The 26,504-nt window shown below is 41.7% G+C and overlaps 1 protein-coding gene across 2 annotated transcripts; it reads left to right on the plus strand.

Moving 5' to 3' along the window:
- Window positions 1-3,181: 3,181 nt before the first annotated feature.
- Window positions 3,182-25,503, plus strand: PDPK1 (3-phosphoinositide dependent protein kinase 1). 2 transcript variants are annotated; one of them, XM_054180449.1, is made up of 14 exons: window positions 3,182-3,200; window positions 15,390-15,659; window positions 15,970-16,012; window positions 16,198-16,335; window positions 17,478-17,622; window positions 18,734-18,831; window positions 19,607-19,682; window positions 20,164-20,232; window positions 20,658-20,754; window positions 22,201-22,374; window positions 22,789-23,006; window positions 23,617-23,674; window positions 24,542-24,694; window positions 25,237-25,503. In XM_054180449.1, exons 2-14 carry the CDS (start codon window positions 15,447-15,449, stop codon window positions 25,342-25,344), a joined length of 1,590 nt encoding a protein of 529 aa, XP_054036424.1. In that variant the 5' UTR covers window positions 3,182-3,200; window positions 15,390-15,446; the 3' UTR covers window positions 25,345-25,503. The 2 variants fall into 2 exon arrangements, with proteins under 2 accessions (XP_054036424.1, XP_054036423.1); XM_054180448.1 differs by lacking the exon at window positions 3,182-3,200 and adding an exon at window positions 3,278-3,423.
- Window positions 25,504-26,504: the final 1,001 nt, after the last annotated feature.

A 26,504-nucleotide genomic window follows, 5' to 3' on the forward strand; every position in this document is an offset into this window, starting at 1 on the left:
CTATTTGACAGCTCATAAAGCCAAGGGGACCAGCATGGTGGCTTGCATGTGAATACCAGTATACCCCTGCTAGTGCCCACCTCTGGTGTAAGTACTGGTATTCCCAGTAACAAGTGATAGAGCTGTATCTCTGTCAGGCATTAGTCATCTGCATGCTCATTTCAGGAGGGGTAAGAAGATCAGCCTGCATGTTTCTCAGCAGTATAGGTATCACAGCACTGACACAAACTCATTTTGAAAGAGCACAAGCATTAAGACAGAGCACTCAACCTGTTGTGCCTTTTCAGTCGGGCTGACTTGTCTTCACAGGGTAGCTTCTAACGCATCAAAGCAAAAGGCAAGTGTCAAATAGTGGTGTTTGGCATGCTGAAACATTCCTTTCAGCCCTGAGCTTCAGGGCTTAAGATCACTGATCTGCAAATTCCTGGTCAAAGGTGCAGAAGCCCAGCCTATGAAAGCAATCTTTTTTCTGAGATCACCATTAGTCAGTGGCCATATAAAGCCATAAAACTTTTCCTGGTTAAGTAAGCACACAGGAGAAGAATAATTCCAAAGAGAAACAAATCTGCTCTTTTTAGTTTACTTTTGTTAAATTTGATCATGGTGTAATCAAAGGACAGAAAATGTTGGTTGGACTCAGAGCAGCAGAATGTGAACTGTGTTAGAATAGAATACATAGAATAAACCAGGTTGGAAGAGACCTTCAAGATCACCGCGTCCAACCCATCAACCAATCCAACACCACCCAAACAACTAACCCACGGCACCAAGCACCCCATCAAGTCTCCTCCTGAAAACCTCCAGTGATGGTGACTCCACTACCTCCCCAGGCAGCCCATTCCAATGGGCAATCACTCTTTCTGTATAGAACTTTTTCCTAACATCCAGCCTGAACCTCCCCTGGCGCAGCCTGAGACTGTGTCCTCTTGTTCTGGTACTGGCCGCCTGGGAGAAGAGACCAACATCCGTCTGTCTACAACCTCCCTTCAGGTAGTTGTAGAGAGTAATAAGCTCACCCCTGAGTCTCCTCTTCTCCAGGCTAAGCAACCCCAGCTCCCTCAGCCTCTCCTCGTAGGGCTTATGTTCCAAACCCCTCACCAACTTTGTTGCTCTTCTCTGGACTCGTTCCAGCAAGTCAACCTCCTTCCTAAACTGAGGGGCCCAGAACTGGACACAGTACTCGAGGTGCAGCCTAACCAGTGCAGTGTACAGGGGCAGAATGTTCCAGTTCCAGGTCACAGCCCCATCACTCTATCCTTCCTGCATTTCTGTGCTTGTGTGTGTCACGAACCCTGTGCTGCAGAAATCTTTCTCTTTCACCAGACTATTCCAGACAAGCACAGTCTTTTGAGTCTCCCATCACCCTTCAGCAGAGTCTATGCTCTTTCACAGAGCCATCCGCATGTTCACTCATCTAGCCAGTAAAAATAGAAAGAACAATAAAATAGTTTGTTTCATCTTCAGTAATTTAATCTAATCTTCAGATCTGTTCCTGATAGAGGCAGGAAGACAGACACACTCATCAAGTGCAGATATCTAAAACATCAGTTTGAAAGCAGAAACTGTCATATTTGAGGACACACACATTTATGTACTGGTGACCACAACTGGCAAATAGGAGAGGATGTTCTTTTTTGTGATAGGAAAGGGAACGAACACACGGGGTGGGGTGAGGGGAAAGATTCCTTGTTTTCAACAAGATGCAATCCAAGGCTTAAGTTGCAACACAAACCTATAGTACTCGGACTGCTTCTTCCTTGATGCTCATGGAACCAAGTTAACTGACAAAATCCATAATCCCACTGTCAAATCTTATCATTTTAGTGCTGACGAACAGTTGGATTTGATCAACACATTTCCTATTTCCAGTGCATCGTGGAGTGCAGCACAGAACCTGCTGAGACATCAGCTCTGGATGCTATACGCATGTGCAACAGCCCAGTACTTGCTTCTGTCTAGAATCAGGATTTTTATATTCATATATGAAGGCCCAACATAATATGACTTTTGGAGTCTGGAATAATTATTAGATGGGCCGGCTGCCTATCGGCGCCGCAGCCCGACATTGCCCCCTGCTGGAGGAGGCCCCTCACCACCCGCCTCCTGCCCAGGACAGAGGCTCTAAAACCATGAAATTGTTTCAGTTGGAGACGATCTCTAAGATCATCGAGACCAACCACGGACCTAACACCACCATGGCCACTAAACCCTGTCCTCAAGTGCCATGTCCACAAGTTTCTTGAACACTTCCAGGGATGTGGACTCCACCACCTCCCTGAGCAGCCTGTTCCAATCTCTGACCACTCTTGCAACAAAAATTTTTCCTCATCTCCAACCTAAACTTCCCCTGGTGCAACTTCAGGCCACTTCCCCTCATTCCATCACCTGACACTAGGGAGAAGAGACCAATCCCTACCTCACTCCAACCTCTTTTCAGGGAGTTGTAGAAAACAATGAGGTCTGCCCTCAGCCTCCTCTTCTCCACACTAAACACCAACGTTTGGAGCTGCGTGCTTCTGATGCAATTCAGTAAACTAGATGGGCCTTTCCTGCATCATCCTTGTGAGTAATCCCTTGTAGTTCAACAATGCGTCGACAAATTCAAAGTGTGTCATTCCTCCCAGCACGCCTGAGATGCTGGTGCTGGCTGACACAGAGTGACTCCTGTGAAGAAACGCGCCTCCCTTCGACGTGCACCAGGGCTGTGCTCTCCACACACACTTCCAAGAACGCTCATTGCAAAGGGTAAAACCAGTCCCAAGCGGCAAAGGGAAGCCTTGTATGAAACCAGCCTGGCCTCACGCTCAAGGGGCGCAGGGAATGTGCTTCTTCCCCAGAGAAGGCGGATTTTAGGAGGGGACATCTGTACTGAAATCGCATGTATGACGCACTTAGGTTCCGGGCTGTAAGGAGGGCTCGGTGCTCCCTACAGGCGACTACCGGCAGCGGGGAGGCTGAGCACCCGGCGCCCGCTCCTGACGTCACCACCTCGTCGCTCCCGCGGCACTCTCGCGTCGTGGCACGAACCCGGATGTCAGCGCGAACCGGGGCTGGGGAAGCCACGCCCCCAGCGTGCTCCCGCCCTCGGCCCGCTCGGCCTCCCGGCAGGAACTAAATCAGGCAGCGTCACCTCCGCAGCTACGCATGCTCAACCTGGTTGAGGACGCTGGGGCTGACGGGGAGCGCGTCCGGACTCACACGTGAGTAGCAGACAGCGCCACCAGTGAGCGATCAGGCCTCGCGGAAGTTCCTCCCGCGGCGGAGGGGGTTGGGGAGGTATTGTTGTGGGTAACGTCACGGGCAGAGGATGCGGGTGTCCCATTGGCTCGGGCTCGGCGGTCGTGCGCTCGGATCTTAAAGGGCGACAGGAGCGCGGGCCGCGCCGGCCGGGCGGGGCCCATGGCCAGCGCCAGCAGTCACCTGGTGAGTCTGGGGGCTCGGGGTCAGCGTTTTGGCGGTCCGAGACTGTTGGCGGCTGTAGCCCGCCGTGTGCGGGGGGAAGAAGTAGGCCTGGGCGCTGGGACCGGCCCGTGAGGGGGTGGCCACCCGTGCCCTACGCGCTGCCGGGTGGCGGGGTCGTGGTGGGGTTTCACGAACGGCCCCGTCGCCTGTCGGCCGCTCGGACAGCAAGGGCGGCCGGACGGGCGCTGCCCTCCTTGGGGCCGGTTTCAAATCTGCTGCTCCCGCTCCTCATTCCTCCTCCCGGGTCGCCAAGGGCCTCGCAGGAGGGCCCCGATCCCGCCCCAGGTGCCAGCGGGGCCTTGAGGTGCGAGGCGAGCGCGGCGATGGGCGCTCCGATGGGCGCTCCGATGGGCGCTCCGAGCTTGGCCCCGTCGGCGGGAGGAAGCGAGGCTGGTGCTGAGGCTGAAGCAGCCGCCCCGTGGCCTCTCGCGGAGCTTCGTTCTCGGTTCCGGGTACGGGGCGTTGGCGTGGCTGTGCCAGGCCCTATCCCACCGGGAGAGGCGGCGTTGTGGCCGTGGGGGAACTGCCTCTTGCTCTGTAATCCGTTTGTTTTGTAGTGGAAACAAACGCGTGACGAAGATCAGGAGGGTCGTACCAAGACGCCGTTTCAAATAGTTGTTTACGTTAGTCTCAGTGTAAAACTCTTAACGTTTTGTGAGCGCTGACTGATGGAAGATGGAGTTGTAGCTGGTACATAGAACTGCCAATGGTAAATCTTAGTTTAAGTTTCAGATTATGCAGTTTAAGTAGTGTAGAAACTCACTTTCAAAGAGAGTGTTTTTTATAAATATAACTGCTGTTTCTAGTAGGCAGTGTTCTATTCCTTTTGCTTGTGTGCCTGCTGCTGTGCTTTTGGGTCTTGTGTTCATTTCTGTTGCTTGCAAGCTGACAGACCCCACTCTGCATCACTTTAAAACTTTTTTCTTGAGTTGGGAGTTGGCTCAGGGGGTCTTCTGTGTGGAGACTGGCATAACTGTGTGGATTCTTGAAGTGCTGTTTCGGTGTGCTCTCCCTCTTGCTTAGTGCTTTTTTCATTAGGGTGTTACACATAATCCTGTCTGTTGACTGAAGATGAGAATTAATATGTAGAGTAGCCCCAGAAGGGAGGATGTGAAATACTGCATTGAGGACCATAAAATAAACCGGTGCTTGATTATTAAAGGAATTGGTTTTGCTTTCCTGCCACTTGGTAGAGTTCCATATTTCTCAGCATCAGAGATGACTTCTATTTACTTGTACTCTTAAATGGGGAGCATGCTTCCCTTTGTGCTTCTGTCCTTGCTTGTTGCTTCTCTAGGCTTTTCTCTCCAAAATAGTTTCATTTCTGTTCCTTTTCTATACATGGTTTAGGTCCTTGCTTGTAAAAGAAAAATACAGAAAGAGAATGAATGAAGAACAAGGTTGACAACCATCTTTATTAAAACTAAGACACTTTTCCAGGGTACCTGGAATTCTTTCTGTTGTGCTTAATATGTCTCTGGTCAGATGAGTGCATTGATTGGGAGTAGCAGGTAGAGGTGCCTTTTTGTAATTCAGATGAAGTGAAAAATGGGAAATCCAGTATTTCTGAGACTGAGCAAGTAAATATGTGATGAAATTAACGAGTCCTGTGGTTATTTTACTATAAACACCAAAAAAATGGTGGATGAGTAGAGCATTCCTCTGCCAAAACAGTTAATTTTTCTATTGGTGTATGGAAGGACAATCCTTAAAACAGTCTGCTAGCTTCCAAAGACATGGTAGCAACAAGAGAATTCTACTTTTTAGAAGGAAATAAGGTCAGTGTTACTTTAGTTGGTGCTGTCAGTGTGGTCTTAGTTATTTTCTGGTAATGCCTTCATGATAAACATATTTGGTCTTAAGGAGTGAAGGTCCTCTCAAAATAAAGCTTCCAGAATAATAGTTTTTTACATCTTAATTTTCAGCACCTTCTTCACTGGAAGATGCATCTGCCCTAGTGATTATTAGATTCTAGCAGTGTTTATGACCTGCCTATGGTGTAGTTACAGATACGTCTGAACAAATCTGCTCAGGTTTGGGTTTTTTTCAGCATGTAGAACCACTATAAACTATACTTTCCAAAGAATAGTGTGTTCTGCATCTATGCTAGGAATTGGTGTAGGCTAGGGTAAGAGTTCTGTTTGTAGTCATTTGTAGGTATAAAACTAGCAGACAGGCTGGAGAGGTTTTGCTTACATACTTATTTACTAAGTATTCTCTTTTCCTGTGTTTTCAGCCAAGGGCTATGTCTGGTCACAATCACTTGTGCATAGGCGTTTAACTGGGGTAAGTTTTATGTAGGTCTCTTACCAAAGCAGGCTGCAGATACAGGTGTTGAGAGGGTATTCAAAGGTGTATTCCCAACATATGAAGTGCTGATAGCTAGTGCAAAGGAGACAGCCCAGAGAATACTCTGGAGATAATAGAAATAGTCAGCTAAACAGTGACTGTACTGTGGGTAGGATTTTTTTTAAGCAAATTATTCTTGGGGTTGTTGGTCTGCTCCTTACAGTGCTAGAAGTGGTCTCTTTCATACAGCTCTTGAAAGTCTCCAAGTAGTTTGCTGTAGCTGGACATTGTAAGACACCCTGCAGACTCTGGCTCCTGTCACTTCCTTAAAGCAGATCAGTTGCAACGCAGCACTGCAGGACAAACTTGGAGAGAAGCTTGCAGGAGTTTTGGTACAGAAAACAGGGCTGCAGTCACTTTGTTAGGCTGAAAAAAGTAATAACTGGGTGAAGTAATAAAAATAGATTTAACCTGTGAAGATGTGAAATATATTAGTAACCTGTTGGGGTTTTTAACAGTAAACTTGTATTTGGTTATTTTTTCTAGAACAGCTATGTAGATTGCTGTAGAACTTGCACATTATGGAATCAGAAAATATGCAACTGAGAAATTTGTTTTTAATATGAAAAGATGAAGATTTAATTCAGAAAACAGTGACTGAAAGAAATTTTTTTTCTCCCAAGTTTCTCATATTGGAGCTTCCTGAAGAATTTGAAGCCAAGTAATTATTGTTTCTGTTATTTCAAATGGGAAAACTTTTTCGCAGGTGGCCAAGTTAGATTATGTGTATGTAATAAAGAAGCTAAAAAAGGGAAGGAGCTGTTTTTTCTCCCTCCCCACTTCCCTTTCTGACATCTTACTTGCAGGTAAGCTTGTGGGAAGTTACTAACTGAAGTGTACGGAAGGACTGGGAAGGTGCACCAAGTTAGCTCTTTGCTCTAGAATCTTATGTTTCACACCTTTTGAGTTCTGCTCAACAGTGCTGTAGAAAATAACTGGTTTGTTGTGTGACTAAATACTGAAGTTGAGACTTGCTTTCTGCTTTAAAAGACAAGCTGTAAATACTTCACCTGGCAAATATTCTATAGCTCTTTATAGTGAATAATTGCAAGGATTAACTTGCTTAGCACATTCTTCTGAAAAGTATTAAAGTTGATGTTCGGCGCCCTACCAGTCCTGCAGGAGTTTAATTTGTGGTTCTTGACTGATTCTCCTGTCTAACTTTAGTACACTCTATCTACATATCGCCACCTCTGTGCAGCTGCTGCTCTGCTTTTCACCCAAAACTGTTTCCTCACCTCCTGGAACTGCTAGCAAGAAGCCTAGCAGAGGAGGTCCTTTTTTGGTTTGCTAGAATGACCCCCCCCCCCCCCCCCCCCCCCCCCCCCGCAAGCCGTGCTCTGCAGCATCTCCTAATACTGTTGTGCTTATGGGCTAGCTGATGGTGTAGGATGGGATCTAGACCATGGTGATTACAGATGGCTTTTGTTTTCTTCTTAGCTGGCTTGAATTCTCAATGGCTTGTTTACATATATAGCTATTTAGGCCATAGGCAGACTTCAGGTTCTTGGAGATTTTTGTGGTTTCCTGTTTCTGATCTGTTTTGAGGCTTGGGGTCGGGGAGGAGGGGCGTGGGGGAGAGAATGTGGTGGAAGGAGGCCTTGAACAGTCTGCCTCTGAAGGTGCTTGGAACTTAAGTGCTTTGCTGAGCAGCAGAGGAGGCTGAGATGCAGGTCCTTACAAATCCCTTTATTAGCTTTAATCCCCACCTGAATTTGGAATTGGAATCCTGGAAATACCACCCTATATGTAAGGGTGTCAAATTTAGAAAAAGGCATTTGCCTTAAGTAAAATGTTGGTATCAACACTGCTCTGTATGTGAGAAACTAATTTCTGTAGAAACACATTTTGTCTTGTGGATAAAATTCCTATACTTCCTAAGTGAGGAGTCAAAGCAATCTAACAATGTTGAGGCACTTCCAAATCCTCAAGCTTGGTTGTGGTGTTGCTGATCTAACAGGAATCTAATTTCCTTATGGCTCACTTACGGATCAACTGTGTCATGAATTTGCTGTAGGTGATCAGCTATGAATGAGCCAGAGAGTCAGAGATGAGCTTTGTTTCTGGTATGTTGAGATTATTTTATATGAACACCAGAGTGTGTCTTCTAAAACACCACTTTATGAGAGTGTATGTCCAGAAAGCTTGAGAAGAAAAGTCAATTAATTTTGATTCTTCTTCAAAATTCCTGTTCTTTATTGTTTTGAAGATGGGACTTGTGTCTTCCAAAATTGACTTTGAACATGAGGCAAACAGCTGCTAACTAGAGACTTGAGTAGTCTTTTAATGACCTGCTTGTGCCTTACAGTAAGCAAAGAAAAATCCTGAAGAAAAAAAAATAATTATCATTTACTAATCAAAGGTCCCAGCCACTGTCTTCGATGAGTTGTCTGCTCTGAGCTTTCCTCTCCCATTGACACTTGCAGTCTTTAATCTTGATGTGTAATGCCAGAACATTTTAAAAAGAAATATTTTTATTTTAAATGTGGTCATTTCTGTCAGCATACCTCAAGAGATTATTCTTCTAAAGAGTTCTATGCGGTGTTTCAATGGGTGCTCACCTTCCAGCATCCAAGAGGTTTCAGGAGGAGGTGCCCATGGTGGTGAGCACAGTTGTTCTGGTGGGTCAGAGCCTAGGCTTCTACCGTTGGTTACCATGCCAGTCTGTTTAAATAGCAATAAAATGTATACCCCTGGGATTTTTGAAATTTGCATAGTTTATTCCTAAGTCCTGTATTAAATATCCAATAGTTCATGTGACCCATTCTGAGCTGAAAAAACTTCGCTCCGGAGGGCTCTGTGACTTCGCGTTCTTTCGCAGGACAAAGTCATGTTGTTATTTGGATTCACTCTTTTGCTGACTAATGATCAAGTTCTTGGAGCTGATGGACAGCTGTTGGATAATTAGCTGGATCTTAAGTTCTCTGCAGTGATCTTTGCATACCATGAAAGTGTGCTGATGCAGCCACTGTGCCATGGAAGATTACTGTTTGATGTTAATACTTCTAAAATATCTGCAAACAACTAAGATTTGAATTCTGGTTTGTCTACTGCAGTCTTAAGGAAATAGCTTGCCATGATCTGCAGAGAAGTGTTCTAGAGGGGAAAAAAAAAAAGCTATTTTGTGGTCCCAGGAAAATATCTTCAGCATCTTTGAAACCTAGTACAGTTTTGTCTAAGTACATTGGTTTTGTTTTTTTTTTGGGGGGGAGAGGAATGTTAGTTCTAAGAAATGTCTGTTGGTTTTGTTTGTTATGATTTTGTGTTAGACAATTGAATTACGTGTCTTAAAGGTTGAAAAAGATCTGTCATTTGAATATAAACATCACTTCTTGTGATATGTTGAAGATTAACCAGCTTGCTTAACTGCTTTAGTACCTAAAGCTGGGAGAATTAAAACAAAAAGTCCTCTTCAGATTTTTAAGCTACCTTTCTTAATGCTGCATCTTGCACTCTGCTGCTCAGAAATAAGTCAGTGAAGTATGACAGTGTTTTCATCCCAGAGAAGGCCAGGTCTTTGCCAATGGAGTATTCAGTAACTCTTTAACACATTCCTTCGTTTCAATGAATTAATGTTGAGTGTGGTTCGTTAAAGCCTTTGGCAATGTTTTCCTTAGATTTCAGCATCTGAAAGTGTATTTCCTAAATTGGTTTTCTTATTTGTTACAGTCTAGTGGTACTCCTTCCTGACAGGGGAGATCTGTGATCTTGTATCCAGCTGAAAGCGTGAGCAATGTGACTTTTCATGTATTTGAGTGTCCAAGTTAAGTGAGTGAATGGTTTGCTACTTGTGTGGTCGTTTCAGAAGTACTGCTCAGACTTAATCTGAATGTTGTCCTGTCTGTTACATGCTTGATACAGTCTGACAGCACCTAGTGACACTTCTTGAGGCATATGAATAAATCTTCCCTTCTTGTTTTGGCAAACTCTTTTACTTTGTTAAGGGTAATAATAATGTTGGCAGATAGATATATTATTACATTCTTTAAATTATCTGGCAAACGTCTCAGAATCTATAAATAGAAACTGGCATGCAGTGGAGATTGATAAATTATTCAGTGTATTGTTTCTCTCTATACACACACATGTAAAACTGGTTTATAGAAAGAGGATGCTGTTGGTCACTTAGCAGAATGTCTGACAGTCTGTTTCTTAGGCATGAGTCCAGAGCATAAACAGCCATGAGCATATAAGGTATGAGCATTTATATGTACTGCAGTTCATGGAAGCACACCATCTATTATTTTTCTGGGTTGCCTTCACTTATGGCAGCCCCACAGGGGTATCAGCAAGCAATTTATGGAAGGAAAACTGACATTGGATATTGATGGGAATTGCATGATAATCATTGTGCTTGTACTGTGTGCTCTGCACTAGAAGAGAGTACAAGTGGGTACTGGAGAACCTGCAACAGGTGAACATTTTTGTTGGAGATGATGGGAGAGGAGGCTAGTGGGAAAGCTGTGCATAATATCTGTTAATTGCCCTCTCTTAATGCTTTTTTCCAGGTAGGTGATGTGTGTCAGATGCAATGGTTACATCTTTGACAACTCTCTGCAACACCAGTGTGCCATGAGAACACATTAAATATAACTGCCTAGCTGTTCACTTTTTCCTTTGCATTTTGCAATAAATAAACACTTAGGAGATCCCAGGTTGTCAGTATTTAAATTATAAGCAATACAAAATAGATTTCAATGTCAGAATTTCTGGCTTGTATGATAACACCAAAATAATTTACAAAGCCTCTCAAACCAAGCCTATCTCATTTAAACTCAGTATTGATAAATAGTAGCAAGTCAGCTTCATCTCACCTGTCCAGTGAAAGCAATTATCTTCCCGCTGGGAAATAAAGGCCTTTATTCCTCCTTGATTGCACAGATAAACAGGTGGACTCCAGATTTTTTTTCTCGAAGACAAGTGTATTTATTTAGAATTAATTCACTCATAGATTCGTAAGTTTTGGAAGATCTTGTTTGTGTGAAAGGACTGTTTGGCAGAGCTGTGATTGGATGCTTTGACAGCAGAAGAGGGTGTCTTAGACTGTCTCATGTAGTGCCTGCTTTGAAAGTCCTTCAAATTCCATTTGTAAGTGAAAAGGTTAATTCACAGGTATCCTAGAGTGCTACTCTGTTGCTTTCTGAAGCCTATAATTTCTTATGCAGCCTTTGCTGATGTAGGGCATACACATTAGTATTGGTTTATCTTCATCATAGCCTGTGAACTACTTGTCATAACTTGGTCTAACACAGCATACACACCACTCAGTAATTCTTAGATAAGACATGTGTTGAATTGCAGGTGGTGCTGATTTGGGGAGTTCTGTGTCTGATACCACGAGACTAGTGGTATCACAGAACAGGCAGATTCAGATGATCGGAGGTATTTGTCTAGGAGTGCAGTGTCATGATTTTTCTCCTGAAACTGATTTCCTTTGGTTTTCTTCTTAATGTTTGCACAGTTGTAGTGGCCATGAGACCTCGGTTTTTTTCCAGTTGGTGCTTTTTAGTGCTCTATATTCAGGCATGGACTAGGTTAAGTTCTTTGTTTCCCACCATTATGCCTAAGTTCTTGGACAATATTTTTATTTGTAGTAATGTTTGGGTAGAAACAGACGTAAGGTCTTGCTGTTTGTCTAATTTACCAAAAGCTGTAGCCTGCTTTAAATAAGAGGCACATCTTTTTGCCAAATCATATGTGCTTTTTCCTCAGTCTTGAAATTTATGCAGTTATTCTTTTTTTCTTGCAACCTTGAGGGTCAGTCCAGGTGTGAACTGAAAGATAACCTTGTTTGAGTATGACTGTTAATTGCAAGTTGCTTAAGGATTTAGCCAGTTTCACTGAGAAGATGTCCTATATTAATTCTCCTCAGCAGTACTCTGTATTTGAGATGTTATATAATGCTGGTCAAGTGTTTTATGGTTCTCTATCTGCATTCTTTTGTTCAGCAGACCTGTACTACACTTTACCATAAAAAGCATTCATGAGAGGATTGTGCTGATGTTCTGGCTTACACAATCTCATCAGCGTTGTTTGTAATCAAAACAAAGGCACCAGTGGAGGTGCGGAGCTTGCGTTGCTTTGTGTAAATAATCCTTACTGTTAGCAAAGTCTGCTTCCAAAATAATTGATTTTATAGGTAAGTGAGTGGAAGAGATTTTCTGATCATGTCAGCACTGTGTCTTACTGCAGCTAGAGATTCAGTAATACAGCCAGCAGTTAGGCTCTGTGAGAAGAGAAGTGATGGGTTAGAACCCTATTCACACTTACTTTGTGACAGAAGTGAGTCTTGCTAGTAGAGGTTCAGTGATAGCATAGATTTTCGGTGATCATGTCAGGCTAGAAGTAAAAGGTACTGGCAGCTTCAGAAGGTCCAGTCTCTACAAGTATTTTTTGCTGCTTTTGATGTTGACAGAATTGAATCAACAGAGCAGTGTGGCAGATTTTGCAGTGGGAAAAAGCCAGCTGATATCAGTTGTTGTGATTGTACTTGCTTTAGAACAGAGTGATATTTGTTCACTGCATACTGTGTGCTTACATATATTAAAAGTTACAGTGGTAGTACCGTTGCCAGAATGCTGAATGGCAGAGCATTCTAAAAAGTCCAGGTCCTTTTGGGTAATTGGGAGTTTCGCCTATGACTGGCTCCTAGAAAGGGAAGTGAGGAAAGTATACAGGGAAAATGCAATGATATTTAGTAGGCTTTTTGCATTGATTTCTCCTCTTTGCATGTGAGAGGGGAGATGATCAATTTTAAGCACTCTATTCACATGGCATGTAAATAAGAAAGGCTATTTCTAGTGATTTAGTGAAAACTAATCAATGAAGATTTTGATATGTCTGATCTGTAAATCCACTTCATTGGGTTTTTTACTTTCTTACTAACGTCGTGTTGCACTAAGAAGGAAACAATTTCTATATGGAAGTAAGTTAGCAACAGCACCCTGAAGAGCTTGTGAACTAGGTAGTGCTAGAGATTAGCCTTTAAAAGCAGAGAAAAAATTATTAGATCAGTGGTTACCAATGTGGTCGATCCATGGTGATCCATGACGTGCATGTGTAAGAGTTGTCACTGCATGTGGGTTCTGCTTTCACAGGCTTGGCACCTGAGAATGTTGTTAATTGCTCGAAGGAGAGTGTCCTGAAGCTGCAGGTGCAGTTTGGAATGTTTTAAAATTCTTCAGTGGTCATTTCTAGAAGAAGCATAATATTAAATATGATTTTTGCTTGAAACGGAGTCTGTACAAGGTTAGTCTGGGTAAGCTAGCCGGTATTCTGTCTCTTGCAGATGTGAAGACGTGTAGAAACGTGTAGTCTCTGTAGACGTGGTTTTGGGGGTCTTTCAAAATAAAATTGAGAAGATAAAAAAAAATACCAGAGAGAGGAATATGTGGAATGTGGAAAGACAAGTGTAGGGGTGACCTTCCCTAGAAATGTTTGGGTGCAACATACCTAGTTTCCTAGTTGTGTCATTTCTTAGGTAACTGATACTTTAAATTCATTGCATCTTCCTCTGTCCTTGTTCTTAATCTTGACTTGCCTTTGAGAAAGTCAGAGAACTAATCAACATTATACTTTGACTGGAAATAACCTTCTCCTCCTACAAAGTGCTTTACTTCTCTTTCTTCCCTCGGGACTTTTCTGTACTTGATATTCATTGTGACTTAGTTTCAGAAACTGTGCGAGGAAAGATACTGCATCCAACCCCTTCCCCCTGCCCTTTCTCTCAGTGCTTTCTGGGTTGTTTTTGTGATGGTGTCTTGTCTTGGTTGTTTTTTCAAGGTGATGTTGCTAGCTGCAGCATCTAATTGGATCCCCTACAGTGCTGCTGCTGTATCTGTAGACCCTCAGCTAGTCTAGAATAGCCTGATGGGAACCAGTTCATCATTTAAGTCCTAATATTTACCAGGGATGTTATTTTCTGTTGGCATCACTTCAGTTCATGAACAGTTGTGCATGTGTCAGACTTGCCGCACTCCTGATAGGAAGGAATAAAATCTGGGTTTAATTCTAGTGCTGTGTGTCTTTATCTAGGCTGCTGTTTGAGTAGCTGTCTGAAGGAAGGGTGATTCAGCTGGGCTATTGGAATGTCAGGGAAAAGAACTAGGCCAGGGAAGGTGTCAGCTAAAATATCTGCAGAGAAGGTCTAGAAGGAATAGAATAGAATAAACCAGGTTGGAAGAGACCTTCAAGATCATCGCGTCCAACCCGTCAACCAATACTGTGTCAGAACTGTGACATAGAACGCACCTGCTTTAATGTGTGTGTACTGTTTTCATAACAATAGCATCAGCGGAACGTCCTTCAAAAAGCAGAATGCTGCAGAAGTGATTCTGAGGAGAAGCTGTTCTGCTGGGGGGGTGGTGGTTCGTGAACTTGAACTTCAGAATCCTCCCGTTTGTCTCCAAGTCTTCCCACAGCCTCGCCCCTCTTTGTCTTCACAAAAGCTGTACAAAATACAGGAAATAGCTGTCATTAGAGGCAGATTCCTCCGCAGGCTCTGCTGTGTGCTGAGGTTCAGACAAAGGTCTACTAAAGGCAGCCTTTACCTGCTCTTGATCTGCTGCCCTACCAGTGGGAGTCACATTTTTTGGCGCAATAGAGATCTGGAGCTCAGAGTGGGAAGGGAGTCTTCGCTTATGCTTCTTGGAAGATACTGTTTAGAATAGTTGCTTGATAATGTTTTTTTTTTTCCGTCTTGTGGGAATATTAATAGTTTGATATATTTGGCATATATATAAACGGATATATCAGTTATGGAGAGTGGAGAAAATAAGGTTTAGGTATACTCTTTTTGAGCTTGTTAACTTCATCTCAGTTTAGAAAGTACATATTTGCATTGTTAGAAATGTCCATCTTGTTCTGTAGTTGCACTAAAAGCTTAAGTAGAGTGTATTTATGAATGTATCTTGGGTTTTGAAAGAAATTTAGAAATAGGGGCTGCTTTTCCATACTGCATAGAGCACAGAGTAATGGCTAGTTTGGGAGGTAGGTACTTGAAGCCCATATGCATTATTAAATGCATGTCCCATTCCTTACTCAGGTGCTTTTTGATAGAAATATAGAAAATTGACATTCCAATTGAAGTCTGTCAGATAAACATTAGTTCTGACAAAGTTTTTTGAGTATCAACATGGGATATGTTGCAGACTAGGTCAGGGTTGTGTAATACATCTGTTTTGAGGTTAGGAAATGTTCATGTCAGTTTTGTTCTGCTAGATGTGTATTAGAATACTAAGGTTTGAAAATAAAGTTCAGACATAGTGTTATTTTCCTTAAATACTCCTCTGTTTCCATACCATTTCAGTTTATTAAGGAACACTTGTTTTGTTTGGGAGTGCAGCATTCCTGAATTAGTGTTCAGACTTGAGTTATGGCTCTGTATGTGTGCAGCATGACCCAGACAGAGTTGTTTAACAAATTAAGAGCTGCCATTTCCAAAATAAATAGTGACATTCCCTGCTAAAGACATTTTAATGATAACGCTTTCAGATAGGACTCTATGAAATGGAAATACAGTGCAGATGTGTCTGGTAATTATTTGACGGTATGGGCATAAGTTTCCCTTCCCTTTTCAGTATGATGCTGTTCCAATCCAGTCTAGTGTGGTGTTATGCTCCTGTTCGTCCCCATCAATGGTGAGGAGCCAAGCAGATACCAGCACTCCGTCTGTCATTTCCACCTGTGGCAGCAGACAGGGATCCAACATGGAGAGCACTGCAGCTGAATCAAGATCTAGTTCAAACTCCTTGCAGCAGCATACAGGACAGCAGCCTCCGCAGCCTCGAAAGAAGCGACCTGATGACTTCAAATTTGGGAAAATTCTGGGTGAAGGATCTTTTTCAACGGTAAATTTACCTTTTGTGGGAAGTGCCAAATACCTGAGAGAAACTTCAGAATTTGTTGTGCAAGTAATGTTGCTGAGAGATCTGGAAAGAGCAGATGAGCGGGGCACAGTGGCTTTAACTGCAGGTGTTGCACTAGACATGCATGCTCATTTGTCAAGTCCCTTTTAAAACCATCAGTAGTTCCATTGATGAATCAATGCTTGGGTTTTAGAAGACTTTAGCTTGTTTTGGACAATCAATATTTTAAACACCAAATTAGTGTATGTCTGTGATGAATGGTTACAAGACATCTTTTTTCCTCTGGCGACAGGTGGTCCTGGCTCGAGAATTGGCAAGTTCTAGAGAATATGCCAGTAAGTATTCCCTCCTTCGACAAGACAATGTGTCAGTGTATTCCTGTTGCAAAACATCTGGTCAAGAGACAGAATTAGGGGTGTGTGTGATCATTTTATCTAACAAAAAAGCCAAGCAAATCACTTAGATGGGCTTAATTTGGTTGTACCTCCTGTATTTTTCACTCTGTCCTTTGTTCATTAAGTTAAAATCCTAGAAAAGCGTCATATCATCAAAGAAAACAAGGTGCCCTATGTGACACGAGAGAGAGACGTCATGTCCCGCCTGGATCACCCCTTCTTTGTGAAACTCTACTTCACCTTTCAGGATGATGAGAAACTCTGTATCCTTTGCTTCATAGAGGTATTACAGCAGGTATTAAAAAGTTTCTTCTGGTTCCTTTGAGACCTTGTCTGACAGGAATGATGGAAGTCACTGGAGAGCTGGACACTGTTTGCAGTGCAGTTTCTGCAGTCATGCTTCTAATAGAAATTAAGCAAAGAGAATGGGGGTGGCCCTTCCAGAAGAAGAGTAGGTGACTTGTGGGGCAGGGAAAATGAATAAAGCACCAGCTTATGTTGTTCATGTGTAGATGCTGAAGGGTGACTTGCAACAACCTAAGCTTAAAATAAATTTTAAAAGGAAAAGTATAAGAAATGCTTGAAAGTTTTATTTCTGATATATGCTATAAAACATCATGAATCCTTTGTTTAACAGAGCTAATCAGCTATGTTCACTACTATTTCTTATTTGAAGTATTAGATCTAGTAATTATTTTTTCTTAAAGTGCTTACAGATTAACCGTTTCCCATGTTTCGTCTCTAGCAGTAATTGCAAACTGTACTTTCATCTTGAAAGACCATTGGTTTGCAGTTGGCTTTTTTTTTGTGGTGGTGTAGAAAAAAATGTTGATCATGTCCTAAACTTCCCATTTGAATTGGCTATGCCGATGGTAAAAGGATAGTTCTGTCTCTTCCTGGGGTCAGTGAAGAGCTGTCGTTCACAGAAGCTGCTACCAGTCCTCCCGGGCCCTCTGTGGTGTTTGTCTATACATCCATACAAGCACCAACAGGCCTTGCAAAAGCTTTTGTAATGTAAACATTTGTTCCTTGATCACTGGGCTGACTTTGGGGCTTTCCAGGTGATGGGGCAGTTTTAACCTTGGATTGAATGCTAGCTATGACTGTAAATAGTTCTCTTTTAGGGCAATTATGTAAACAGTTTAAATGAATTATTCAGGTGAGTGTACAAATGTAACCCTTTATAGTCTTTGTTATACTAAGACATTTGATCCTGTGTCCTGGGTTGTTGTTGTATTTAAGAAATTGTTTTGTGTTGCTACCATGTAAAGTTTCAAATTAACCAGCTTCACTTCTTCCTCATTGCTGGCATATTTTTAGTAGTACTCTTCTCTTTGGAATGAGTTGTGGGGACTTTTCATTTTAGAATGATTTAGTGATAGCCCTTAACCATACTTGCATTCAGATTTTGGGCTTAGCTATGCCAAAAATGGAGAACTTCTAAAGTATATACGCAAAATTGGCTCATTTGACGAGACCTGTACCCGGTTTTATACTGCTGAAATTGTATCAGCCCTGGAGTATTTGCATGGGAAAGGAATAATTCACAGGTAATACCAAGTTGAGACTAAGATGCATTTGATGATGCACAAGGTGTTTGTAGAAACACTCTTAGTGGAGTCTAAAGCTGATGAGTGCAATACAGCTTTTCATTAGCATGTTGTTATCATAGGGAGCTAAATGAAGAAAACTTTAGGAGAGCCAGCCTATGTTATTAGACCAACTGTTCCAGCAGGAAAAAAGGAAAAGGCTTTTTTGCCTAGAATTAACATTCCCAAAAGCTTGCCTTTTCCAAGCTTGATCAGTTGATCTAAAACCACAAGCTGACTTTTCAGCTACTTCCCCTCCCCCCGGCCCTTGTGGTATTATATATCAAAAGTAAGGAGGATTCTGCTGATGTTCAAATTAATGTGCAGCATGTCATGAAAACTAAGAAAATATATATCAGTTTTCACAAAGGTAAATAATAGCTAAATTTCACCATTTACCTAGTTAAGTTTTGACTAGACCCTTGCAGGTGTTCTTGATGTAATTATACTGTCTGGATAAGCACATTTTGTTGTTCATATTTGTCTGTGGTTTCCCAAGCAGTTGTTCATGGCTGATTTTAATTCTAATAGCCTTATTGCTTCTTTCAGCTGTATTTTAAAGGGCAAAGTAGTTTAAGAATACTTTTCTGGGAAATGATGTGGAATATAGGATCTAAGGGGGCTGTATTTGGAGAGTACTAAAAGCATGAAATTTTATACAGGGGGGAAAAGTTTGAGAGCTCCTAGTTCCACTTTGATTATAAAAATGACTCAGTGGTACTAAGCCTATGTTGGAAAGAGCTGCTTAACAGTTGTCTTCATCTAAAAGCCTCTGTGAACAGCTGCCTAAAGAAACATGACATGAGACCCACTTTAAGATACCAGGCTGCTCTGAAGAAGTTACTGCACAACAGTTTAGTTCTGAGATTATTCATTACTGTAGGTCTTGTTTAAAAAAAAAATAATGAGCTTTTCAAAGTCTGTTAGCTGTCTGCATGTTGATGGCTGCAGTCTAGAGGAAAGTTGACAGCAGGTTTGTAGCATGTCTGCATCATTTCTGGTAGCATTATCCTAGACGGTCTTGCCACCTTAGCTCATGTACTGTTTAAATATACAAATCTGCCTTTTCCAGGGATCTTAAGCCAGAGAACATCTTGCTAAATGAAGATATGCACATTCAAATAACAGACTTTGGAACAGCAAAAGTATTATCGGCAGACAGCAGACAAGGTATGCTATGAGTTTTCTTCATGTGACACAGGTAACTATAGCAGGTCCTAGGAAAATGCACCCTTGTTGTATTTAACAAATTGTAATCTTAAAACATTGTTACCTCTTAAGGAGCAAAACCAATGAGAGAGCTTGAAACAGCTGTGGCTGTCACTGCTTAGGTTGTCAGAAGAGGTAATGCTTGCAGCAGTGTTACAGTGAGCTAGGTCACTGAGTGTAGTGGGATGTTCAACTATTTGAGATTGCTTTTCATTTGCAAGGCAAGAATACAGATAGTTACTGTGGCTCAGATGAAACAGTCAGCTTTTACTCTGCTACCCAGTGACTGTCACAGATCCGCAGATAGGAAGGTTTTAGAATTCTTTTGTCAACAAGTTGCTTGGTATTAACCACAGATGCTGCAAACAATGCCTGAAAAAGCCCTAGGCTGAACTGAATTTGGTAGACTTATTTTTTTTGCTTGACTGTAGTTAACTTCTCTTGGTAGATTTTATTCCTAGCAGCGTGTAAATGCCTAAAGGACCAAATAGGTGTCACTGAGATGAATTGATTTGTCTCTTCCAAGAAGGTTTTGTGGATGGGTAGAGAAATGAAATTCCACTGGCTGCTGTGTAATGTTGCATAACCTGTTTTGGTTGGGTTTTTTATATGTATTTTGGTGCATTTGGATTTGTTGGGTTTTTGTTGTTGGTTTTATAGTCAAATGGGGGCAGAGGGGAAGGGGGAGATTGCCTTCTTGATGGTAGGTATTTATTCCTTTCCCTTTTCTTACCAGCACGGGCAAACTCGTTTGTAGGGACGGCGCAGTACGTTTCTCCAGAACTGCTGACAGAGAAATCTGCTTGCAAAAGGTGAGCACTCCATTTTATTTCAGAACTTTGCTGGCTCTCTCAGGATGCTGTCTTAAGAAAAGATTCAAGAAAAAGAGTTGTATTGTGACTTCTTTTTGCCTAAAATAGAGGAAAGGATTTTAATTCTGAAGGACCACAAATTGCAGTAAGTTGGATGCATCTTTGCATTGTGGTCGTAGATAATAAGTATTCTTTCTAGTCTCATTACATACCCACTAGTTCTTTTGGCTGAGAATTCAGCTTTCTAGCACGTGCTTGTAGTCAGTTGTTGTGGGATGGTTTGTCTATACTTAGGGTTTTTTGGAAGTTGTGTGCTAGCCTGCAGTTCTGTCAAGGAATGAAGTGAAAATAGTGTGGAAATTACACTAGGCAAGTTTGGTGTTTGTGCTGTTTTAAGTAGCAAAAGGTTAAGAGTTGTTGTTTTTCAAATTACAGTTTAAAGACTTACAGGGAAACATGTTTTTTCTTCTTTCTTTTGAAGCTCTGACCTCTGGGCTCTGGGATGTATAATATATCAACTTGTGGCTGGATTGCCTCCATTTAGAGCTGGGTAAGAGATTGAAGCTAATTTTTTGTGTGTGGATCATAAATACATTGACTAGATTTTGGCTTTTACCTTACTACCAGCTCTGAAGTACAACTTCTTATGGTGTAGTGTTATTAATGCAATGCTTGCTTCTATTTGTCCTTTCTGGTGACATGAAGCTGCTTAGACAGGTATAACTGGAGTTCCTGAAAGAGATTCCTTAGTTTATCCTAGGATTTTACATGTAATTTATACCACAAATGTAACTATGCCTGTATGAAGAGGGTATAAGGCACCTCTGTATTGAGCCTTTTGAACTTTCCAGGAAGATTTATGTGAAAGTGTCTTAAATTACAGATCTCATGTTCAGTGTTTGTCCGGGTTATGTACTGTTAAGGTGAAAGAATCATGAAGGAATGGTAAAGAGCTGATAATGTTCTCTTTTGCAGAAATGAGTATCTTATATTCCAGAAGATAATAAAGCTGGAATATGACTTCCCAGAAAAATTTTTTCCCAAGGCAAAAGATCTTGTTGAAAAGCTTTTGGTAAGTGCTTGCTGCTGTTAAATGATTTGATGACGTTGGAAACATTTAGCTTATGCAGGTCTCTTTTCCTGAAGTTTCTGTATTGCCAGACAAGCTGTGAGCATTGCTGACTGTGCAGGGCATCATCTCAAGAATCAACATTGAACATCCAGAAACACTTCACTTACTCTATTTTAAAATCTGAGTTCAGAAGTGTGGACAGGGAATGTCTCAGTAAAGTTGGAAGCAAATGATGCTAAATACTAGCCATTGCACAGAAGTGAAGATTTGAATTCTTAAGCTTACATAGTGCACAGATAAAGTCTTTTGGGTCCTATAATGACTCTTCAGGTTGTAATCAATGATCTGTACATCACAGGGAGAGAAATTCTATGTAAATCAGTTTACCTTGCATTTTAACATACACTTACCTTTCACTTAAAGCCTGTCTCAATAATATCAGCCAAAGAATTACTCTGCATGTGAATTTTTGGCAACAACAAGAAAATAGTTCTGTCTCATCAGTGAGGTGAAGCCATGACCGTAAAATGAACATGCAGAGAAGGTTTTTGGATGGTATAAGCTTTTTGAAGTTCAGCTTATTAGCATGGGGCAAGGAGTGAGGAGGAAACAGTCTTACATTGGTAGATGATGCTGAGTGCAGCCGTTGTTAAATGGCCTTGCAGTATCCAGGCCAGCTCTATGGTGGAGCCAGTGTCTGCTGAATGGTAGGCTCCAGGTTGCATCAACACTGAGAACTGTGTGGTTTTTGGATGCTTGAGAGGTTGATGTTTGACACCAACTGCAGCTTCTGCAGCTGCTTGAATCACTGGAATGTGATGCTGGGCTATACTTAAATTGACCTATGCTCCATCAAATTTCCACTGTATGTTTACTTGGTTTTGCTTCTCTCTTTATGAAGAAGGGGGCTGAGGAGAGGGACTGTTCAGAAGGGCCTGTGGTGGTAGGACAGGGGACAATGGTTTGAAACTGGAGCAGGGTAGATTTAGGTTGGACGTCAGGATAAAGTTCTGCACAATGAGGGTGGTGAGACACTTGAACAGGTTGCCTCCAGATGTAGATGAGGCTCTGTCCTTGGAGACATTCAAGGTCAAACTTGACGAGGCCCTGAGCAGCCTGATCTAGTTGAAGATGTCCCTGCTGACTGTGGGTCCCTTCCAATCTGATGCAATCTGTGGATTTGTGAAACAAAGACAAAAAATTGTGTGGACCCAAAGGAGAGCTGCTTTCTCTAGGTCTGTGTGCTGGTCTAATACCTACTGTTGCTGACAGGAGGTACTGACAGAGAACCTCTTGTGCTCTAAACAGCCTCCGTATGTTCAGATGTGAGTGCTTAGGGCAGGGTGGCAGTTGGGGTTAATGCTTCCCATGCTGCTATGCAAATGGGAATTATGCTTGCTCTTTCCTTGTCGTTACTGTATGCATGTTAACTCTTAATTTTTTAAGGTTCTAGATGCTACCAACAGATTAGGCTGTGAAGAAATGGGAGGATATGGACCTCTTAAGGCTCACCCCTTCTTTGAATCCATTGTGTGGGAGAACCTACATCTTCAGACACCCCCAAAACTTACAGCCTATTTACCTGCTATGTCAGAGGATGATGAAGACTGTTATGGAAATGTATGTTTGTCTATTGCTGTATTCAGCTCTGGTGCTGCATTAAGAATTTCCTTAAAGCACAATTGCTGCATGCTAAGTGTGTTTACTGATCAGTTAGATTGTGATGAAGATGTGGTTAATAAGAATATCAAATTCCTGGCCAGCATGTGAACTAGTCAGTATTTTACTGTTTTTTTGTTTAGTTTCATTTTATTTTTCTGATAAAGTGAGTGTTTGGAAAACAATGCTAGTTAGCTTGCTTCTGAGCAGGCATGCTGTTTTGGATAAGTGCCTGTTAATCTGTAGAGAGCAGGCAATCTTTTTGTCCTAAAACTAATTTTAAAAGGCATGCTTAAATTGAAAGCCACAGCTTAGTGCAAAATCTTCTTACTTAAAGAAGTTTCTTTACTTAATTCTGTTTCCTCTTTTATTTAGTATGACAATCTCCTGAGTCAGTTTGGTTGCATGCAAGTTTCTGGTTCTGCCTCTTCCCATTCACTGTCTGCCCCAGAGACAAGTACACCACAGACATCAGGAGGAAATATTGAACAGTATATTCATGATCTTGACAACAATTCCTTTGAGCTGGACTTACAGTTTTCTGAGGATGAAAAGAGGTTGCTTCTGGCAAAACAAGCTGGTGGAAATCCTTGGTAAGATCTTTGAACTTAGCTCATCTGTTACTTGCACAGCAGTAAGGAATCAGACATTCAAAGTATGTGTCAATTTCTTCAAGTAAGCAATCAGCAACTAGATTTTTCTTGGCTTCTGCTTTTAAAGCAATAGCAATGAAAGCCTAATACCGTGCTTCTAAAATTTACAAGGTCTAGGTGTCATGGAGTATGTTTATAAATAAGCAGGAATGACACTGTACCAGTGCTAAGAATTCTTCCCTCTATATATCCTAGAACTCAAAAACTTTCTTTCTGTTGACATAAGTTGTTTTTATTTGAATTACAGCATTCCATTATCTAACCAAAATACTTCCTGACAAATGTACTTAATAGTTTTTACTCTTGAGAGGAGTTTCTCATTTGTGAGGTTTTTTCCCTCAATCTGATGTATATTAGAAAAGTCTCTTTGATTTGGAATGAAGAAGAGTCCAAAACTCATCTAGTGAAGTTCTTCAGAGCTCTTGGCTGGAAAAGGAGATACTAGGGAGAGACATGGAAAATTGCTTGATAATAATGCTAATGACTTTGAAAGCTGTTTTTGTGGCAGAGTTACTTCTGGAGCCATAGTTACCTTTCTTTCTTTTTTAAGGCATCAGTTTGTAGAGAATAACTTAATCCTGAAAATGGGTCCAGTGGACAAAAGAAAGGTAAGGGCTTGTCTTAATTCCATGCTTTTGCACAGTTGTAGCATGTAGAAGGGACCTGGTTTGGGAGTTCCCCGTTTAACTTGCTTGTAAACGTCAGATTGTGGGTTTGGAGGTTTGTTTTTTTTCTTCTTTTTTTAATGTAGCGTCTCCTTGTGAATGGGTTTCCTTTAAATTCAGTGGTGTGCTTTTGATTTTTTGGAGAAGACTAGAAGTAGATGTAATATTGATGCATTTCAAGACTAGGAAATGGGTTTTTCCTCTTCCTCCTAATCCCACTAAATGCTTTGTCTTGAAGCATATCTGCATGTGGATCTAGCCACAAATGCCAAAAAATAAAATTCAAAGCCATATTGTCCTCAGCTGTGGTGTTTTTCGACATCTGGCTAATGCCTGTGTCTCGAGACAGGCAGAGGTGACACTAGAACAGCTTTAAATATTAACATGGTACAAGCTGAGCAGTGGCAGTCTGTGTCAGCTTCACAGGAATGTGGCTTCCCTCTCATTTAAGTTACTACCTATTGTTCCTGATTTCTCCCACAAAGTCATGAGTATTGATTTCTGTGCTGGAATCTTTGACAAACAGATTTTGCTTCATTCTGTACAGCTAGGTGTTCTATGTTTTGTCAGAATGTGAATTCTGGTTTAAGGAAGCACTGTGATTTACCATGTAGCAGGAGCGCACTGCTACCCTCTTTAAAAACAAAGAGAGGAGTGAAGTTCAATAGGTAAAGCAAAAGCCGGGAGGGAAGTCTCCCAAACTCAAATATCCTGTCCCCACACTGAGCTGTTTTAAATCAGAGATCTCAGCAGTTAATTTTTTTTTCCCTAACGCTTTTTTTGCATTGCTGTTTCTGCTTCTCTTGTTAGGGATTGTTTGCACGCCGGCGACAGTTGCTGCTCACAGAAGGGCCCCACCTGTACTATGTGGATCCTGTCAACAAAGTTCTAAAAGGAGAGATCCCCTGGTCTTTGGAGCTGCGGCCAGAAGCCAAGAATTTTAAGACATTTTTTGTTCACACAGTAAGTGGCTTTCTTTAGTGGTTTCTTTGCAAGTTGCACAAAGGTCCATGGACAGTTGTTGTAAGCTTTTAACAAATGTTTCTGGAGAAACATTCTTTAAATACAAGTGTTGGTGGCCTTAATTGAAAACCAAACAAAAGAACCAACATGGAAAAAAGCCCAAACTCACAAAACCCCAAACCCATAACCTCCCCCAAAAGAACAGAAAACCCCAACCCTGCCTCCCACCCCAAAACTAAACCAGCAGCCCCCCCCCCCCCAGACATACAGTTTCCTACACATGCCCAAGCGTGGCTTTTGGTATTTGTGTGTGAAATAACCTCTGAGTGTATTTGGGGATTTGTCAGTTGGCTGTACCACTGTTGAGGTGCCAGCTGTACGGTTTTTCAGTAACACATGATGTCATAGAGCTGCAACTGGGTTGAACTTTTTGAGTTTAGAAAATGATTCTGAATAATTAGCTTTTTTTGTTCGGTGCAGAATAATGACTGCTGTTCGGTTACGCTGCTTGGAGTACTCACTCAAATGTTGTTCACTTGTAGCCAAACAGGACATATTACCTGATGGACCCGAGTGGCAACGCTCATAAATGGTGCAAAAAGATACAGGAAGTTTGGCGGCACAGATACCACCAGAACGCTGCTAAATAGCAAAGCTCAGCCAAAATGTCCCAGTTTCCCTACTTGCTGCTAGAACTCCGTGTGCAGCCGATCAGAGGAATCTTTTCAACCCACCTATTACCATCTCAAGGGGAAGCATATGTCTGAAATGTTCTGTTGTTTGTTGTGTTTTGTTGTTTTTTTTTTTCCTTTTTCGTTATTTTGATTTGTTTTTATTTTTCTTTTAAAAATAAGAAAGGAAAAAAAGAAAAGCAAAAACCTAATGGAATTCAGGGTCGCTTTGCTTGCTCTTTGTGCTTCTGTTGAGGCTTCCACATGCATATCATTGCAGTGAAGATCTTGCTTTTGTGCACTTCAGCTCAATTTCTGCTGCAGACTAGTGGATAGAACTTGCATTACCAGCTTCACTTCAGATGAGTTAAAATCAATCCACACGCACACAAGCCGAATCATGAACCAGCCTGACACTGTATGGGGCTGGAGTTTTCTGTGACTTTCAGATTATCATTAAACTGTAATTCATCAGGGAGCTTTTATATTCCTCTCCTAAGCATCACCTCTTTGTTTGCTCTTCCTCTTCTCACAGTCCTCCAGCTTATTGGTATATGGCATTTGTAGCCAGGTCAGTTGCACCCTTGTGTAATTCCTGATATAATTCTGGTTGCAGGATTTATGTGGTACTTTAGTAATTACATGAATGAATCAGATGTGTGTGTCTGGCAGACAGGCTCTGATGATACAGGATTTGAGAGAGTAAAATGCTGAACACAGCACTGAAAGTTTTCCAGAATTGAAATGGCTTCTGAAGGCAGTTAAGATTTTAAACATTCAATTTTGATAAGAAACGTTTGTGTTTAATCAAGGGACAATAAACTCACTGGCATGCTTTTAACTAATGCTAACTAAAAAAAATTAACTAGTTAGTATGGGGGGGAAGAAAGGTTACTATTGAAGTAGAAAATAGTTTTTCAACTTTTCAGGAGATGAGGATTAGAAGCTTTTTCCAAGGTGTGCATGTATTGTGCATTTTAGTGGGGCCAACCTATTTACCTGGGTAGAGAAGAAAGTGTGAAAGCTTTGTACAATAGATGACTTGACTTTTTTCTTGTTTTCTTTTTTTTTTTTTTTGGTCTCCTGGTATAATGAGATACACAAATAATCCTATTTTTGGTCCCTGGCCGAATACTTAG

This window comes from Dryobates pubescens, chromosome 4 (genome assembly GCF_014839835.1).
Source record: "Dryobates pubescens isolate bDryPub1 chromosome 4, bDryPub1.pri, whole genome shotgun sequence".
Classification (NCBI taxonomy): Eukaryota; Metazoa; Chordata; class Aves; order Piciformes; family Picidae; genus Dryobates; species Dryobates pubescens.